The sequence below is a fragment of the Vulpes vulpes genome, chromosome 8, assembly GCF_048418805.1.
Source record: "Vulpes vulpes isolate BD-2025 chromosome 8, VulVul3, whole genome shotgun sequence".
Taxonomy (NCBI): domain Eukaryota; kingdom Metazoa; phylum Chordata; class Mammalia; order Carnivora; family Canidae; genus Vulpes; species Vulpes vulpes.
In genome coordinates this window covers 42,574,123-42,594,963 of record NC_132787.1, presented here as the reverse complement: position 1 = coordinate 42,594,963, position 20,841 = coordinate 42,574,123, and the positions used below count along the sequence as shown (strand labels likewise).

Genomic DNA, 20,841 nt, shown 5'->3' with positions numbered 1-20,841 from the left:
ATAGCAATTAAGGAAGAAAAAATAATAAAAGACAGCCACATTGAAAAAGAAATATAAATATCTCTTTGCAGATGGCATAATCTTATATACAGAAATTATTTAAAAATCCACTCAAACACTATTAGAGCTAATAAGTTTATTAGCAAAGTTGCAAAACACAAAACCAATATACAAAAATCAGTTGTATATCTGTATACTAAAAATTAATCTGATAATGAAGAAAACAATTTCATTTATAATAGCATCAAAAAGAATAAAATATTCAGGAATAAATGTAAAGAAGTTCAAGACTTACAGATTGAAAACTACAAAACACTGAAAAAGGAAATTAACAACAGAAATGGATACACTGATCTCAAAATTCATATAGAATTACAAGAGACCCCCAAAAGCTAAAACAATCTTAAAAAGGAACACAGAGGATACACAATTCCCAATACACAAACCTACAAAAATCTACAGTAATCAAGACAGGGTGGGATGACACATAGAGAGGCATATACATTGATGGAACAGAATTAGGAGTTCAGAATGAACACAGGTGTCTATAACCAATGGAGTTTTAGCAAGGGTCACAAGACCATTCAATGAGAAAAGATTTGTCTTTCAACAAATGGTGCTAGGACAACTGGATACCCACATACAAAATATCAAAGTTGGACTCCTACCTCACACCAAAAATTAACTTGGAATTGAGTAAAGATCTAAACATAAAATCTAAAGCTACAAAACTCATAGAAGAAAATGTAGGAGGAAATCTTTGTGATCTTCAATTAAGCAATGGTTTATTTGCTACAACACCAAAAGCAGAAGAAACCAAGAAAAAAAAGATAAAGTGGCCTTCATCAAAATTTAAATCTCTTGCATGTGTACCAAAGGATGCTATCAAGAAAGTGAAAAGATAACCAGAGACTAGGAGAAATATCTGCAAATCTGTTATGAGTGGAATCTTCAATATATAAAGACTTTCCAGAACTCAATCATAAGAAAACAAATAATTGAAAAGTAAACAAAAAAATATGAATAGGCATTTCTCTAAAGAAGATATACAAATGGCCAAGTATATGAAAAGATGTTCAACATCATTAGTCATGGAAATTCAAATGAAAACAACGAAAAGATACTACTGCATACCCATTAGAATGACTATTTTAAAAAGAAAAATACCACATGTTGATAGGAATCCAAAATCATAGAGCTGCTTTAGAAATAGTTTGGCAGTTTCTCAAAAAGTTAAACATGAAGTTAACATCAATTCCATTCTTAGATATATACACAAGAGGATGAAAACATACAAGTTCATACAAAAACTTGTACATCATTATTCATAGTAGGCAAAAACTGTAAACAACCCAAATGTCCATAAACTGATGAATGGATACACAAAATATGCTATATTCATCCTAATAGAATATTATTCGGACATAAAAAGGAATGTAGTACTGATACTTGAGTGAAGTATTACAACATGATGGACCTTGAAAACACTTCAAAAAACCAGACACAAAAAGCTGCATGTGATATGATTGTCCAGAACAGGCAAATCCATAGAGATAAAAAATAGATTAGAAGTTGCCAGAGGATAAGGAGTTATGACTGCTGACAGGTTCTTAAAAATGTTCTGTAATTGAATAGTGGTGATGGTTGCACAAATGTGTACGTATACACAAAACAATGAATTCTACAGCTTAAAATGGTAAATTCTATGATATATGGCTTATAGCTCAATTAGGAAAAAAAATCTAATCAACCCCTAGTGCTAGCTTAAATGTCAAAGTTCCATAATATCCATCAATGAAGTGTGAAAGTACTCTAAGCCTAAGATTTATCCTGTTTTATTCCCCAAATTAACACAAAACAATTTAGCCATATTTCTCTGTTATTTAAGGACTTAAAATTCTTTTGATAAAAAAAAAAATTCTTTTGAATCTATGCAATACTCACTCCAATTATCTTCCAGATGGCAATCTCTTCCACTTAGAGCACCAATATGCAAAGTTTTCATCTAGACAAGTGTGCTTCTCACCTAAGGTGAATCTCTCTCAAGTAAATACGTAGCTACGTTAACTCACCTTCTGTTGTTAGGCCATCCTTTGTATCCCTTCTTTACACCTTATTCCCTTGTACTTTTTTAAAAAATATTTTTATACCCTGTGATAATTCCTGAAGTGGGTAAAACAATTTTAGACTGTTTGGAATTCCTTCTGATTTGAGGTGACTTCTGTTGGGAACAGTGGATGACAGCAGAAGCTCTATGAATAACAGATTAAAACGCTGAGTAACAGAGAAATAGAAAAATCCCTCTTCCATTCTGATTAATAAGGCTGCAACATCATAAGAAAACAAAAAAGGGACTAAAAGCTTTATCACCTATCACACACAAAAAAAAAAGGGACTAAGAGCTTTATCACCTATCACACACAAAAAAATCCTAACTTTATATTCTCAACCCCTTATTCAACATTTTTACTGAACTGGAGCAGATATTTTCCAAAGATGGCCACAATAATACCTCCCACGTACAGATTCTTGTGCAATGTGACTTTGCCATGCCTCCATTAAGAAGTGAAGTCTATTTCTTGACCCCCCGAATCAAGGTAAGTCCTATGACTATGACAAAGAGAGTACAAAGGAATAAAAAGGAACCTTCTGCCACTTCCAAACCCACTCATAGCATAACCCATAAACAGTCAGACAGCTTCTGCTTCTAACATCTATGACTGTGGAGTCAGGTGCCACATAAGAAGTGTGACAACTCTCATCATGCTATGGGATACCCAGGACATATGCAGAAGCCCTGAGGCAAAAAAACACCATGTAGCCATTTAGCCAGAGGCCAACGAGTACCTAGACAGAATGTAGGCAAATGAAAAAGCCAGCTTGGCAGTGGATCATCCAACTGCTGACACCCCCAGCTGTCACCAAACAAAGCAAGGACAAACTACCCAGGAGAGCCCTCCCTGAATTCATGACTCACAAATAAATGAGCATTCAAAAATGGTTTTTTAAGCTTCTAAGCTTTAGAAATACTTCATTATGCAGAATAGGATTTTCTCCAACTACTATTAAGCAGTGCTATTGTTGCTTTAATCACTTATATCTGAAGTTTATTGTTTTTAGATGATCAGAATGTAGGGATGAGGGGTTTTACAGTTTTTATTTTTTTGGAGAGAACTGTTTTGGAAGTAGAAGGGATGGTGAACAGAAATACATCATAATTAAAACAATTTATAATGAGGTAAACTTTTCCTAGGGAATAACTGATGAGTTATTACACTCATTACAAAATGTCACTTGTATAAGACCAACATTATTAACAAACTGGAAGTTAAATCAGACTTTCCAAGTTCAGATATCAACCTCCTTAAGGTTTACTTGAAAAAGCGAGGGTGGGGGAAATGAGACAGAGGAAGGTTATATGAAGCAAAGTAAATTCATATGGTGTATATTCCCCAACAAAAATACCATCATCAGATTTCATCTACTATCCATTCTGCCTTTTGATAAAATATTTCAAGAATTTAGCTGTACATGTTCTCCATAAACAAAGAAAATTCTTTAATAATAAATTTATTTTTTATTGGTGTTCAATTTGCCAACATACAGAATAACACCCAGTGCTCATCCCGTCAAGTGCCCCCCTCAGTGCCCGTCACCCATTCACCCCCACCCCCCGCCCTCCTCCCTTTCCACTACCCCTAGTTCGTTTCCCAGAGTTAGGAGTCTTTATGTTCTGTCTCCCTTTCTGATATTTCCTACCCATTTCTTCTCCCTTTCCTTCTATTCCCTTTCACTATTATTTATATTCCCCAAATGAATGAGAACATATAATGTTTGTCCTTCTCCAATTGACTTATTTCACTCAGCATAATACCCTCCAGTTTAAACAAAAAATTTTAAACTGTGTTCTATTAGAAAAAGAAGTTAAAAAAATGAAAAAAGAAAATTCTAATGTCTAAGTATATTAAGTTTTCAACTTAATGTTCGATTAGACTGACTTGGTCATCTCTAGCTTCATTAACAGCTGGGCTGTGACTTTAAAACAGTAACATTTAGAAAACATTGCAATGAATCCTTATTAAAAATAAAATATGACAATTTTTTAAAATACTAATTTAAAATACTAAATACTGTTTTTTAGTGATAAAACATATATTCTTCTATTTTATGATATTGGAAAAGTGAAGAAAGTAGCACTACCTTAGCCTAGACTCCAGAGAAAACAAATAGAACATATTAAAAAAACCTATTCTTTGACTTCCTACCCAAAACAAAATAACAGAGGTGACTTAAAGAGCCAATCTAGGACCAAACAAACCAACTGCAACCTTCTAATTCTATATATCAATCAACTTTCTGCTACTGTTAAATCTAAACTCTAAATACCCAAGCCTAGGAAACTGGAGAAGTAAGCAAGGGGAAACCAACAGAAGTTACAGAAGCATAGAAGGGAATGATGGTAACATCTGTGTCACCAAATTAAACTCCAAGCTACATTATCATTTATAATCAATCAAGCAAGAAGCTGTACAATTTTAACACAGATTTTTGATGCAGCTCAGATTCAAATGCTCAATTACATTTTCCAGGTCAGTGATTTATTATAAAGATAAGAAATTTACAGTAACACAAAACTACTTAAAACCATAGGGGAGAACCCTCGGAAGGAGAAGACCAATGCTAATCCCATTGTACAGCATGCTTGGCCATCTGCTATTGTCCCATTTTGTTTTCTGAGCACAGCGTTATCTTAATACCCCACTGTAGGTAAATTTCTAGTTTTTGACAGAAAATCCTTAGGGCCAGAGAAAAGAAAAGCTGAATTCTCTTATTAATTTCCTAAATAAACTAAACAGAAAATAAAGATGAGAGTATTCACTGAAAACTTTCTCGTTATGTAAGAACTGGAAATAATTTTCCCAGAGACCAGGTAATAAGAGAGTTCACAATAAGAAAGAAAAGACAGTTGTGGACAGGGGTCTGCCAGAAATTTTTAAGAATTCCTGTTACAAAATGTTTAAAAAGCAAAGGCAGAATTCCAAGGCATAACACTGTGTAAAGGAACACTATTCCCATGTTTTCATTTACACTGCTCTCTTGGCTTGGGATATCTCACTCCTTCCCCATCTGCTCAGCAAAGTTTCAAGAGCTCCTTTCACACAAGTTCAAAAAAAAAAAAAAAACTCCTTGCTTTGTACCTCACTATACACCAGGTATATCCCCACTTCTTTAACTCCCAGAAATTCAAAACTATGAGAGAAGAAGCCACATCTTATTTAATTATCTTTGTATTTAGCACAATACCTACTATATAGAAGGCTCTATACCAAATGGATGAATGAAGGCAGTTTAGAGGGATGGGGGAGCCACAAAACACAATTTGACCACGCAGCTACAAATGTACTCAGTGAGGAAGAAAAAGAAGAAACAGCAAACAATACTCTAGTGTATATAAATATACACACTGCTTAGAAAGCTAGGAAAATGTGGGGGTAGTGGTCCTGAAAAAGCCCAAAACAGCTGAGTATATCACTGGCTCATGACCAAGGCATCACTGTAAAAGAATTATACAGAGTGATCTCTCCAACTGACTCAGATTTTTAAGACAGGTTTATAAGGATCTGAATGAAGAACACAGAGAAATAAATTTTTTTAAAAAGGCTAGACCTGAAAACAAACTTACAAAAAAAAATTCTACAGACAACAAAAAGAGCTTTGAGAATTGCTTTAATAAATAATAAATTTGAAAGAGGTAGAATATATCACAAAAGTCTTTTCTGGGTCTACTAAATATTTTATCACTTAAATGAAAGTATAAAGAATACGCTCATAAATAAGTAGAAGGCATAAAGCTGAAGATCCTCAAAGATTAACTGGCTGAATTCAGCAACGTAAAATTTAAATTTAGTTAAGAATGAACAATATTAAGGTGTGCCTGGGTGGCTCAGTCTGTTAAGCATCTGCCTTCAGTTCAGGTCATGATCTCACATTCCTGGGATCGTTCACATCAGGCTTAGTACAGAGTTGCCTTGCCCCTCTCCCTCTGCACCCCCTCCCACTTGTGTGTGCTCTCTCTGAAGTAAATAAATAAAAATCTTTTTAAAAAGAATAAACAAGATTAACACCTTATAGCCACAGTGTGCAACACCTTACAGGTTCCAAGACACTTTAATACACATTACATCATTTAACAAAAACCTCCCGAGATAACTATTATGCCCTGCCTATAGATGAGAAAACTGAAGACTAATCAGTTTTATTGAGTTTCCCAATATCACATTTCATCTAGGGCCAAGAATATTAATATTGTTCTAATCATCTCTCTTGCAATTAGGTCCAAAGTTCCAACTGGAAAAGTAAAGTATGGAAGAAAAATGAGTTAAGACAAATAATTGCCATTAGAAAAATTAACCAGGGCAAATGAGAACACTGGGAGGAAGAGAAATATTTCATGTAGGAAAATATGATTTGAGGGTTGTCAAATGGCAAGTTCCCAATACCTAAAAAGTCATTCTACAGGAAGAAGATTATACTTGTTCAATATGACCCTAAGTCAATCTCAATCAGCAAATACTATTAAGTATCTGAATTCTGATTCAAGGAAAGAAGGTCAAACTGTCCAAGTCATTAATTCATCATAAGTGGACATATTTGATCATAAGCTGAATAAACCTTTTGCCAGAGAATTTACATGAAATTTTTTTATCAGACAGTAAAATTTTATCAAGACTGTACATCTGTATCAGACATTGTTTCAAAATGTATAAATGAACTTCTAGGGAAAAGTAATTCTGATTTTAGAATTATAAAAATGTACCATGCAAATTTAACAAAACTTAACCTGCCTCATTATTTTAAGTTATGTTAAATAATATTTAATACATACATATTATGAAGGATAATAAATATACACAAACTCATTACCCATCTTTTTTTTTTCATTACCCATCTTAAGATACTTACATATCCCTCCTTATGCATCTCTCTGCCTTCCCTATTTCTAAAAGAAATGACTGTGTTGAATTTTTATCCTAAACATTTCTTTCCCTTAAAATAATAGGTTCCATTGTGTGACTATACCATAGTTACCTACTCATTCTTCTCTTAAGAACATTTGTATAATATTTCCTCAGTTTTGTTATGTTTTTATTCCAAACAAGGCTACTATGAACATTCCTATACATGTCTTAGAGTTCATCTACAGTATCTGTATCCAGAAGGTTATGTTTATGTTTAATTTTATAACTACTTTCCAAAGTAGTTGTACCAATTTAAAAATCCAACAGCACTGTTCAAGAAATCCAGTTGCCATATTTATCAACACTTGATACTGCCACAGACTTCATAATGTTTGCCAACAGAACATAAAAGGATAGGTATAAAATTGCTTCTAAATCTGGTTTTATTTTACAGTCCCCTGATTACAGTCAGGGTAAATTGCTCGTATTTATTTGTAAGATGTATTTCCCCATATTTTACATATATATATATATTTTTTCATTAATAGGTACATAGTTATAAAAGTATAAAAACATGTATCCTGCTCTAATATATGTGGTATGCATAAACATCAAAATTAAGTGTTCAACTCTGGAATAGAATGGAGAACAATACTATCAAGTAAAGCTATGCCAAGGAATGTCAACTGTATTTGAAGTTTTACTTCTTAATAAGCTGAATAATTACCATTACTTATATTATTCCCTATATTCTTTGTATCTCTGAAACAATTAGTTATAAAATCTAGAAAGACAATATAAATATAATCAATAAGCAAGAACTTAGGAAACATAGCACCTATGACTTTTCTGGAAAAAATTTCAAAGGAATTCTAGAACATCCAAGAATTAAATAAAAATTTAAATTGGGACGCCTGGGTGGCTCAGTGGTTAAGCATCTACCTTTGGCTCAGGGCGTGATCTCTGGTCCTGGGATCAAGTCCCACATCAGGCTCCCTGTGGGGAGTGCTTCTCCCTCTGCCTGTCTCTGCCTATGTCTCTGCCTCTCTCTCTCTCTTTCTGTGTGTGTCTCTCATGAATAAATAAAAAATCCTTAAAAAAAGAAAAATTTAAAGCTTGCAGTATGAAGCAGGAAGATGGTGGCAGAGTAGGAGGACCCAAGGCTCACCTTGTCCTACTAACACAACTAGGTAACTATAAAATTTTCCTAAATACCTCTGAAATCAGCCTCATGATGGAGAGAACAAACTCTACAACTAAAGGGAGAGAAGAAACCACATGGAAGAAGGTAGACATGGTTTATGGAGACATAGTTTCAGGGAGACAAAGATCTCAGGTACTGTGGGGGAAGGGTCAGAGAGAAGGGCAAGAAAGAGAGAGTGGAGCACACAGGGGAAAGCACAAGGAAAACATTTCCCCAAAGCCACTGACTTGGAAAATGAGAGGAGCCGAATTTCATCAGTTCTTGCAAGCAGTGGAGACTAAAGCCTAGAGTTTAAAGGTCAGCGGGCTTGGCTGGGATAGAGTCCTGGAGAGACAGCAGGCAAACAACCTGGGGGCAGACAATGCAGAAACACCTGGGGCACACAGTGGGGAAATTACACACTCTTCTCAGAGCACTCCCTTCAGAGATAGCATTCACAAAGACACCTCTCTGGGAACAATGGAGCTTGCCAGCACCATTTCTTTCCCTGCCCCTCAGCATAACTACAAGGCCACCTGTGGGAAGCAGCACAGCACCCACACTGGGCTGCTTAACTTGCTTACACTAAGCTCCACTCCCCTGGGCTCCAGTGGAACTGCCCTTCTCAGTCACACCTGCCTCAGTCTCAGGGCAGTGGGACCCTGTTCCAGAAGATCAGTACATATCCCTCCATACCACGTCTTCAGACCAGAGAGTTTTGAAGGGCCTCAATTACAGTGGAGATGGTGGCAGGTCTCATTTCACAAGCAGAGCAGAGTATACCAAGCTAAAACTTGCCACATTCAAGCCAGGAAGCAAACACTGCTGACAGCAGGCAAGGAGGGCCTCTAGCAATGACTGGATGAAGGGCAGAGCAGCCAGAACACAAAAGCAGAGCACATGCAGCATACACAGGAGACACTAACACTCCCCTGCTTGGGCAATACATGACCTCTCCTTCCTCATAAGGCCTGACTTTTCTAACACCTAGAAGAAGGCAGACACTTAGATAAAAAGTAAAGACAGAGGAATTTATCTCAAATAAAAGATCAAGATAAGGCCATACCCAGAGATCTTTGAAACAGATATAAGGAACATACCTGATGAAGAATTTAAAGCAATGATGATAAGGATACTCATTGGCCTTTAGAAAAGAAGCCATTTGGTGAGACCCTTACCACAGAGATAAAAGAGTTAAAACAGAATCAGAGATGAAGAGTGCAATAAATGAGATCAGAACCACACCTGATGCAATGAACAGCAGGCAAGAAGAAGCAGAGGAACAAATTAATGACTAGGAGACAAAATAATGATAAGCAATGAGGCTGAACAAAAGAGAGAAAGAAGAATTATGCCACAGGAGAATAGACTTAGGGAATTCAGTGACTCCATCAAACATAGTTAACATTCATATTATAGGAGTCCCAGAATAAAAAGAGAAAAGGGGGCAGAAAATTTATTTCAAGAAATAATAGCTGAAAACTTACCTCACGGGGGAAGTAAACATACACCTCCAGAAAGCACAGGGCACTCTGCTCAAGATCAGTAACAGCAGGCAAACACTTGTAAAACATATTGTAATCACATTTGCAAAATAGAGTGATAAAGTCTTAAAAGCGCTACACAAATAAGTCATTAACTTACAAAGGAAAACCCATAAGGCTAGCTGGAGATTTCTCAACAAACTTGGCAAGCCAGAAGGGAATGGCACGATATATTCAAAGTGCTGAACGAGAAAAATCTGCAACCAAGAATACTCTATAGGGCAAGGCTGTCATTCAGAATAGGAGAGAGGGTTTCCCAGGCAAAGAAGAACTAAAGGAGTTTGTGACCACTAAACCAGCCCTGCAAGAAATATTAAAGGGGACTCTTTGAATGGAAAGGAGAGATCAAAAGTGACAGTATAAAGGTAGGAAAAACAAAAACAGTATAATTAAATAATTCATTAAAAACCAATATAGGAACTCACACACCAAAAGGATATAAATAAAATAACATCTACCTAAAATGGGAGAGGAGAGGAAGAAAGAATGGATACAAACTTGAACAACCATCAACTTAATATAGACTGATATTTGGGGGCACCTGAGTGGCTCAGTCAGCTAAGCGTCCTGACTTCATTTGGGCTCAGGTCATGAAATGGAGCCCTCTGTCAAGCTCCACACTAGCAAGAAGTCTGCTAAAAGTCTCTCTCTCCCTCTCCCCCTGCTCATCCCCATTTACGTGCTCTAAAAATAAAAAAATAAATCTTTAAAATGTGTGTGTGTATAGCCTGATATTGCAGAAGAGGTTATATGCAAACCTAATGGTAACCATGTAACAAAAGCACTAATAAACCTGCAAAGAATAAAGAAAGAAATCCAAATATATCACTATAGAAAATCAGCAAAAACATGAAAAAGGATCAGAGAAAATCTCCAGAAACAACCACAAAACAAGTAATAAAATGGCAATAAATACATATCAATAATTACTCCAAATGTAAATAAATCATATGCTCCAATCAAAAGACATAGGGTTGACAGAGTAGATGAAAAAACCAACACCATCTATATGCAGCCTACAAGAGACTCATTTTAGATCTAAGACACCTAGAGATTGAAAGGGAAGAGATGGAGAAACAATCACCACACAAATGGATGTCAAAAGAAAGCTGAATACCAATACTTTATCAGACAAACTAAACTTCAAAGACGGTAACAAGAGACGAAGAAAGGCATTGTATAATAACAAAGGGGAAAATTCAACAAGAAGATACAACAATTGTAAATATTTATGCACCCAACATAGAAGCACCCAAATATATAAAACAATTAATAACAAACATAAAGGAACTAATTGATAATAAAATAATAGTTGGGAATTTTAACACCCTACTTACATCAATGGACAGATCATCTAAGCAGAAATCAATAAGAAGACAATGGCTTTGAATGACACACTGGATCAGATGGACTTAACAGATATATTCAGAACCTTCCATTCTAAAATAGCAGAATACACATTCTTTTCAAGTGCATATGGAACATTCTCCTAGAACACGTATTAGATCATAATACAGGACTCAATAAATACAAAATGACTGAAGTCCTACTACACACCTTTTCTAACCACAGTGCTATGAAACTAGAAGTCAACCACAAGGAAAAGTCTAGAAAGACCACAAATACATGAAAGTTAAACACCATGTCAAGTAAGAACTCAAAGAAAAAATTTTAAAAGTACATGGAAACAAATGAAAACGAAAATACAATGGTCCAAAACCTCTGGGATGCAGCAAAAACTGTTCTAAGAGGGAAGTTAATAGCAATTCAGGGCTATCCCAAGAAGCAACAGAAACCTCAAAGAACCTAAACTTATACCTAAAAGAGCTAGAAAAAGACCAACAAAGCCTATAGCCAGCAGAAGAAAGGAAATAAAGATTAGAGCAGAAATAAAATATTTAAAAAAAAAAAAAAAAGATCGGTGAAACCAGGAGGAGCTGATTCTTTGAAAAAATTAATAAAATTGATAAACCCCTACCCAGACTTACCAAAAAGAAAAAAGGACCCAAATAAATAAAATCACAAATGAGAGAAGAGAAATAACCAACATCACAAAAATACAAACTGTACAAGAATTTTTTTTTTAATTTATTTATTTATGATAGTCACAGAGAGAGAGAGAGAGAGGCAGAGACATAGGCAGAGGGAGAAGCAGGCTCCACGCACCGGGAGTCCGACGTGGGATTCGATCCCGGGTCTCCAGGATCACGCCCTGGGCCAAAGGCAGGCGCCAAACCGCTGCACCACCCAGGGATCCCTGTACAAGAATATTATAAAAAACTATATGCCAACAAATTGGACAAATTGGACAACCTAAAAGAAATGAATACATTCCAGGACATATAAACTATCAAAACTGAAACAGGAAGAAATAGGAATTGAATAGACCAATTACCAGCAAAGCAACTGAATCAGTAATCAAAAATCTGCCAACAAAAAAGTCCAGGACCAGATGGCTTCACGAGGGTGATTTCTAACAAATATTTAAATGAGTTATTATGTATTCTTCTCAAACTATTCCAAATAAACAAAAAGGAAGGAAAACTTTCAAATTCATTCTATAAGGCCAACATTACCCTGATACCAAAATCAGATAAAGAAATCACAACAGAAGAGAATTACAAGGGCGTCTACATGGCTCAGTAGGTTAAGCATCTGATTCTTGATCTCAGAATCATGAGTTCAAGCCCCATGTTGGGCTCCATTCTGGGTATAGAGCCTACATTAGAAAAGAGAGACAGAGAGAGAACTAGAGGCCAACGTCCTTGATGAGTAATCATACTTAATGATGAGCATTGAGTAATGTATAGAATTCCTGAATCACTATACTGTACATCTAAAACTAATATAACACTGTATGTTAACTATACTAGAATTAAAATTTAAAAAAACAACAACAACAAAATTTTTTAAGAGAGCATTTTAGGAGAAAGGGTGAGGAGGAGATATATATACACATATAGGCATACACAGACAGTAAGAACGAGATATAGCCAGAGGTAGGAAACTAAATTCCAAACACCTGCACCTCACCTTCTTCTGAAGAACATTAACCTTCCTCTCCTTCACATCCAGCATGTCCTTGAGGTCATGTATCTCTCCAGCTTGTGTCCCCTTCTCCTCCGCCATATCCTGAATTTGTTTTGTCTTCTTATTCAGCATGGTTTCCTTTTCTTCCAAACGCAATCGGAGAGCATCCACCTAAGAATTTTTTTTTTTACAAATGATTAATTGAAAGAAAGGAATGTAATCCCTTCCAAATACATGTGTATAGTTGCCCAAATGAAATCAAATAGTGTGGTATTCTATTATTGGTAAATATAATTATTGCTATTTAGAAATTAAACCCTAAAACTTTATGAGCGCTTTTGTAATAAAAATAAAATTTACATCAGTTAAGTAAACAATGATATCAGGATAAATAGATCTGAATCAAAGAAAATATGAAGAACTATTATAAAGAGATCAAGTTTTGCCAATTCTATTGAAGAGTTTCAACAGATTCCTGGGCCCAGCCACAAGAGTTTCTGATTCAATGGGTTTGGGGCTCAAGAATTAAGTTTTTCTCACAAGTTCCTAAGTGATGCTACACTGCTTTAGAAAATCTAAAATTAGAAAGAAAACCATAAACATCCCAAAGCATGACTCTTGCTGCATCACAAAATAGAAACTAGAGGTAGAATATGATGCTTTTTAGACTAACAATCCCGTAATGCACTGAAACATCTGTGCAAAGGAAAGCAAGGTCTACTTTCAGGCCCAAAGACTAGTCTGCTAAAGTCTGGCATCCAATTACCTTTATCCCCCAAGTTTAACAGTTTTCTCTAAATATAACTTCAAATAACTAGAAATCTAATGACAGTACTTATTTTTAAATCCATTCAAACCAAATTTCACTAAGCAAACTCATACACCAAAATTATTTTGGTTTTTTGTTTTTTTTTTTTTTGCTTTTCCACTAAGGATTTATAATTCAGCAAACAGTTACCTACTTATTATAGCAGAACAGGGAGGTAGATTTCTTTCATCTTAAGACAGTGTTGTTCAACAGAAATATAATGTGAGTCATATGCAAGCCACATATGAAATTTTAAACTTTCTAGCAGCTACATTAAAAAATAAAAAATAGATAAATTTTAATAATATATCCTGTTTAATTTATGATATTATCATTCCAAACATGTAATCCTTAATAAAAAGTATTAATGAGCTCTTTTATTTTACATTCTTTATTTCATACTACATCTTAAAAGTCCAATGCATATTTTATATACCATATTTCAAGTGCTCAATAACCATATATGGCTGGTGGCTACCACACTGAAAATACAAATCTAAGATATCAAGTATGTTTCTATAAAACTTCCTTATCTTGAACTTATCGTGCATTATTTTTCCTGGCTGTCTGTGGATTAACCAATCCAGAAAGAAAAATTAGTTAACATAGGTAATGACTCACATTTAGAGTATACCAAAATTATCAGGAAAAATCTAATATTATATCTAAACTATAAGGTATCTGAGAACCAGTACTGTGTGTATGGTAGTACTTACTGCTTAGTAAGTACTATGGAAAATTTCCCACAAGACTAATCTCACTTGAGACTCTATAGTTAAGTCATTATGCACTTATAAATTATCTTAGACTATGTTGGAAAGGAAAAATATGTAAATAAACTAGATTTCACTCTGCTAAACTGAATTTCTACCAACCATGTCAATGCCACTAATTCCACCAAGCCAGTAATTGGGGAGTAGTCTTTTTAGTGTCCATTTGTAATTCTTCAAAGTTCTACCGTGCCCCCTCAATAAATACTTTTCACTTGTGATTTCCTTCTATTTTATTTTAATAAATGATATATTGTAACCTTATTATATTCTGGAAAGGTCCACCTAAGAACTTTCAAACTCTTAAACTCTTATTTCTGAAATCCGTTTTCTTTCTTCTACACCTACTAAATCTATTCTTTATGCATAGCATAACCTTTGATATATCATCTCTTTTTTCATCATTCATCCCTATTCTGGTTTATCTTGTTTTTCTCCCAGCCTGAGCAATCCTTTCAAACAGCCTCTTATCATTTCAAATGGTTTTCTTCATTCCACCCTCAAGATTTCTGAACTTTTCTGCATATGGTCATGTATATGCTCGCCAACCATATATACAGTATATTAAAAATTCTCCCAATTCTATCCTCAAGCATCATATCTTCACTTGTATTCTCCCTGTGTAAAATTTCACTTTCCCATGGCAATCTGGGAAACCAGGACTTAGAAAAGGTAGTTATAAATAAGCAATAGAGCAAGAATTTAAGATTAACTGGTCTATCACCAGATCCTACAATCTTAACCACTTAATACACTACCCCTCTAAGAGCTAGACAAAAATGTATATATTTCATTTAAGTAAAATTCTAGAAAATGTACACTAATTACAGTAATAGAAAAGAATAGTAATAGATCAAGAATTCCCTGGAAAGAGGATGAAAGGGGGAGCAGTGAAGAATATCAGGCAAAGGCAAAAGAAAGGGATTACAAAGAGGTATGAGAAATATGGGGAGCATGTTCATTATCTTCACTGAGGTACTGGAAGGAAATATAGGAAAATACTTTTAAGACATTGAGGCATGGAAGGCTTCATTTTTAAAGACACAGAAAGGATACACCATAAAGAAAACATACTGTTAAATCTAACTGTGCTAAAATTTAAAATTTCACATCATGATACCATTTTACAGTGTTGTTTTCCTTTTATCTATACTTTATGTGCCTGAAATAGTTCTTAATAACAGTAATATTAGAGAAAATTGGTGAATGTTTATACTTGCTTTAAAAATGTCAATATTTTATAAATGAGTAAAATTAAATGTGATCCAATACTGAATTTCAACTTTTTAAATTTATGACCATTTATAATCACTCTGAAAAAATTTAAATATCTAGGTATAAATCTAACAAAACATGTAAAGGATCTATATACTGAAAATTACAACTAATAAAAGAAATCAAAGATCTAAACATGTTCTTCCCTTGACTATCTTATAAAATGTCATGTGTCAAGATAGCCACCCTACTTAAAATTTTCCTCAGAGACCTGGAAAAAGAAAAGATTAAAGTAATTTTAAAAAATGTTTTGCTAACAAACAGTAGAACTACAATAAATCAAGGCCAATGAATCCAAGAGATATCACCAACAAAAATGTGCAAGTTTTGCTGCCTGCATAGAGTACTAAAGATCTCAGAGTAAGAATTAAAATCCAATACAAAACAATGATGAATTAGGTGATTTCCAGAGTTCCCCAACAGTCCTTTCTAAAGTGCAGGATGACAAAAGTCTTTACACTTCCTTGGTTTTCCGTCACCAACCTATTCAAATCACAAACACTCTACCATGCAAACAAACAAAAAGATCTACAAGACAAATGTCAGAACTGAATACTGATTCAATTTGGAGAAAAGGATTGCCACCACAGAGCAAAGACCTTTGTGGAATATGAAATTCAACAACCAGCCTGCTTAAGATGCCAAAAGAGCCCATTGACCCTTATCCACTTGGCATTCAGGCGCAGCTCAAGCTGGCCTGTGTGGCTACTAATCCTATTTGACAGTATCAGATTTGGTTCCAATTAGCTGAATCCATTACAGGGCATCAGTCACGGTTAATTCAAGAGGGTACTTATTGAACCCACAGACTCTTCTGCACAGTTAAAGAGGTCAAAATCTTAGAAAAGTATACATGTCAGAAATTTTTAAAATACATAAATTATATGCTAAATCATTTGCACCTAATTTCTACATTCTAATTTGTATTCTGTATACTCTATATTCTACTTCTAACCATATACCACATATCCCAATAACCACAAGCAAAAAACAAAGTAAATCACCTAAAGACGTTTCACAATATTCCCAAAATACATTAAATTCTTTTAAAGGGCAAAAGCCCAGACATTTAAACTTATAGATAAATCTTAACTGCCGAATTTCCTTGTCTCGCAGTTCTTCTCTACATTAATTTCAGAAAAATGAAATGTTTTCCAACTATGGGTAAGGAATCAGAATACAACATGAATACATCCCTTAGCATTTCTAAATGTTTCTCATCCTGATAGTAACAAAGTCCCACAGAACAATAACTGTAAGACCTCATATTGCTATTCTTTACCAAGAGTCCCTAGATGTCGTCGCTGCATTTTTACATTATACCTCACTCACTTAACTGACCCGTCAACGTGCCAGTGCTACCAAGTCATAAATACCTGCATGCCATTTTGGGAGAATGTCAGGTATGAGACCCACAGGAATTGATGACTGAAAAGGTAAAAAATGAAAACTCTCGTAATAAACATACAAATCTTTGGTGTAAGAGTAGCTGGAAATGCAGACTTTCATATAAAAAGTATCTCACATCACAAATATTATGTACTCAAGTCCATTTTATAATCACTAAGTGATCTTTTCTTTACTAAGTATTCAGTTCAAATTACCAAATACACTTTCTCTTGGTCTGCTTTTCTCATGCAATGCAGAATTTAAATGTGCTGGTCTGGAGATCTAAGATAAAAATAACCACAAAAACCACTCTGCTACTATTAGATTGATTGCTCTGAATTCTACACTGATCTTTTTGGTTAGTAGTGAGTACATAGTACAATTTTGCGTGAGGTCCATATTTTGCAAACCACAAAAAAACATTCAGGAAAGCCCCTCAGCGACTAGCGGGACACACGTCATCACACTAATACTATGGCTGGTAGGAGGAATAAGACACTGTTTATTCCACCAAATGCACTGGAGGAACAGCATCCATCTAGCTTGCCAAGAGTCAAGGTCTGTGGCAAACAGGTTATGCCAACTTCAACAAAAACAGGTTTTTCTCTACAAGATTTTCTCTACCAATGGACATGAACAGAAAAATAGCTACCTTGCTCTTTTGGTCTCTCACCAATGATCACAAAACTATTAATTATCTTAAGCTATCTTAACCTTCTTTCATTTTACATCAATAAATACATCTATTTAAATATACATGAGCAGTAAGAATTGCACGGATACAATGGCTTGTTTCCTAAAACTCCTATCTTGGCTTTGCCAATGATTTACATCTTTATAACTCTCTGACCCCATCTCTTCCATTTTTTTCCACTGAATCCTCTGTCATTTTCCCCTCCTTACATCTCTACTTTATAAAACTTCCTCTGTAGAAATCAATTCAATCTTAGGCTTTAACCACCATCTCCAATTAGCAATAACCATGCCTCGGATAAACCTCACTGGCTACGTACGACAGATACTGCCACTGCACAAAGCTAACCACTATCTCCATAACAGCCTCCAAATCTTTATTCTTAACCCCAACCATCTCTAAAATCCTGAGATTCTAACAAAATATTCTTTTTAACCCAGAACTCTCACTGAATATTTAGTTTAGAATGAGAGTTTCTAAAGAATCTTTTATTTTAAAGAATATTTAAAGATCACCTACTATGGTCAAACACTAACACAAGTTAAATCTTATGGTGTTTATTATTACTTTCTGCATTTTTTCCGGTATTTGGCAGTATTTCACAAATGTTTTAGAAATTAATAATCTAAACTCCTAATTTTAAAACCAATGAACTCAAAGCCCAAACTAAGTGATTTGCCTAAGATCACTAAGTCTAATTTCCTATCATTACATTTCCCATTGTTCTCATCTAACAAAGAGGCTGAATGAAGAGCACTGGGCCATGGGATTGACAACATCCACAAGGAAGCATTTTATGGTTTTCTTTTTTTAAGATCTTATTTATTTGTTCATGAGAGACACAGAGAGAGAGAGGCAGAGACACAGGAAGAGGGAGAAGCAGGCTCCATGCAGGGAGCCTGAAGTGGGAATGGATCCCGGGTCTCCAGGATCACGCCCTGGGCCGAAGGTGGCACTAAACCGCTGAGCCACTGGGGGCTGCCCCAGGAAGCATTTTAAAAGGCTATTTTGACAAACTGCATTGAGCTCTGCTTAAAGCCTTATACATGACAAAAAGGCTGAAGAGCTCAGAGAAACATCAAAAAGACCAAGGGTATAGATGTGCCATTCCATGGTACACAGTACATAGTACCCAGTACACAGTATTTTGCTCACAAACACACACAAAAGGCTGCAAATTTAGTCTGAAAAAAACCAATGTCAATATTGTTTCCATGCACTTTACCCTGAAAATTCATAATCTTCATAACAATCATGGTGATTCATAGACAATGATGTTGTTTTAAAGACAACATGGTAACAACTGTACAAACTATACAAAGAATAAAATACAAAGCTGTATTCAGCTACGTAGCTACAGTAGAAATGTTAATGTTGGTCTCGGCAAATATGATAAAGCAAAGCAGTCAGCCAACCTAGTTCTTCTACCCCGACCCCTCTAAGCTAACACATCTGTAATGCTTCCTTATACTGGTATCAGACTAACATTTAAGTAAACCTTAGAGCCCTAGCCCTCTCTGCATGGAACTCAAAATCACAGAAAGAGACAATTTCCCCATTGGAAGTACCTTAACAGTCACCTGATTCCATCTCTAATCTAAATTCTGGGTCTCTATATCTCCAGTAAACAGTCTTCTCTAGTATATGAACACCTCCAGTAAAATCCAGGCACATAGTTCCCCTCTAGAGGCTGCCCATGCTCTGCTTTTACCAGGCATAAAAACAATTTCTGATCTAGAAGTTTAAAAATATTTTTTTTCTGTAATTTTAACCACTGGCCCAGTTCAATCCCTTAGGCTAGATGTTCTTCCATGTAACATCCATTCAGACACATGCAGAATATCATGGACTCCCAAAGCATTTCTTTTCCAAGCTACCCTTCAACTATTCCTTAATATGCCATGGTTTCAGACTCTTTCCATCTAAACACACTTAAAAGTGCCAACATCCTTTAAATCATTATACCCAGAACTCAATACATCACAGCTGATTCTCTCATCCTTACTTCTGGACACTTTGAAAACTGAAGATTGCATATGATTTTTTTGTTTTGAGGGGGTTTTCTGGCAGTCACTACACAGATATTGAAGGATTACTAAAGTAGATTGTTTTTGCTTTTGTCAGTGTTTATGAATTTGGTTTTTTCTTTTTTTTTTTTAAGAATTATTTATTTAGTCATGAGAGACACAGAGAGAGAAAGAGGCAGACACAGGCTGAGGGAGAAGCAAGCTCCATGCAGGGATCCCGGGTCTCCAGGATCAGGCCCTGGGCTGAAGGTGGCGCTAAACCACCGAGCCACCCAGGCTGCCCATATTTTTATTTTATTGGCTAGCTTTTTATTTTTTTTTATTTTTTATTTATTTTTTTTTTTGGCTAGCTTTTTAAAAAAGATTTATTTATTGAAAGAGAGAACATGCATGAGTTGGGGGAAGGGCAGAGAGAGAAGCAAACTCCCTGCTGAGTGGGGAGCCCAAACCACAGCTTGATCCCAGGACCAGATCATGTCTTAAGCCAAAATCAAGAGACAGGCACTCAACCAGACTGAGCCACCTAGGCACCCCTACTGGCCCCTACTGACTTTTTTTGGAGAAAAGGAGGGACAGAAAACTAAAGATATTTATTTATTTGTTTGTTTGTTTATTCATTTATTTATTTATTTATTCATTCATTTATTCATTCATTCATTTATTCATTCATTCATTTATTCATTTATTTATGATAGTCACAGAGAGAGAGAGAGAGAGAGAGAGAGAGGCAGAGACACAGGCAGAGGGAGAAGCAGGCTCCATACACCGGGAGCCCGACGTGGGATTCGATCCCAGGTCTCCAGGATCGCGCCCTGGGCCAAAGGCAGGTGCCAAACCGCTGCGCCACCCAGGGATCCCGAAAACTAAAGATTTTTATAGGCATCCTATTAAATTTTTATCCTGCTTGGTTTAGCCCATTACTCTGCTCTTTAAAGATCTTTTGGAATGCTGAAATTTTTTTAAAAGATTTTATTTATTTATTCATGAGAGACACAGAGACAGGAAGACAGAGACATAGGTAGAGGGAGAAGCAGACTGCCTACAGTGAGCCTGATGTGGGACTCGATCCCAGGACCCCGGGCTCACAACTCAAGCCAAACGCAGATTCTCAATCACTGAGTCACACAGGGGTCCCTGGAATGCTGAATTTCTTATCTAACAT

At 35.5% G+C, this 20,841-nt stretch overlaps 1 protein-coding gene across 16 annotated transcripts in view; it reads right to left on the bottom strand.

Moving 5' to 3' along the window:
• The window catches only part of ERC1 (ELKS/RAB6-interacting/CAST family member 1), a 537,425-nt gene that overhangs the window by 384,397 nt on the left and 132,187 nt on the right, over nt 1–20,841 (bottom strand). For all 16 annotated transcript variants that reach the window (XR_012003004.1, XR_012003002.1, XR_012003003.1 and 13 more), the window contains one exon: nt 12,720–12,887. Coding sequence is in view for 10 of the 16 variants with exons in the window: in XM_025995462.2 (XP_025851247.1) it covers nt 12,720–12,887 (168 nt within the window). In the remaining 6 variants the exon portion in view is untranslated. The remainder of the gene's footprint in view (nt 1–12,719; nt 12,888–20,841) is intronic.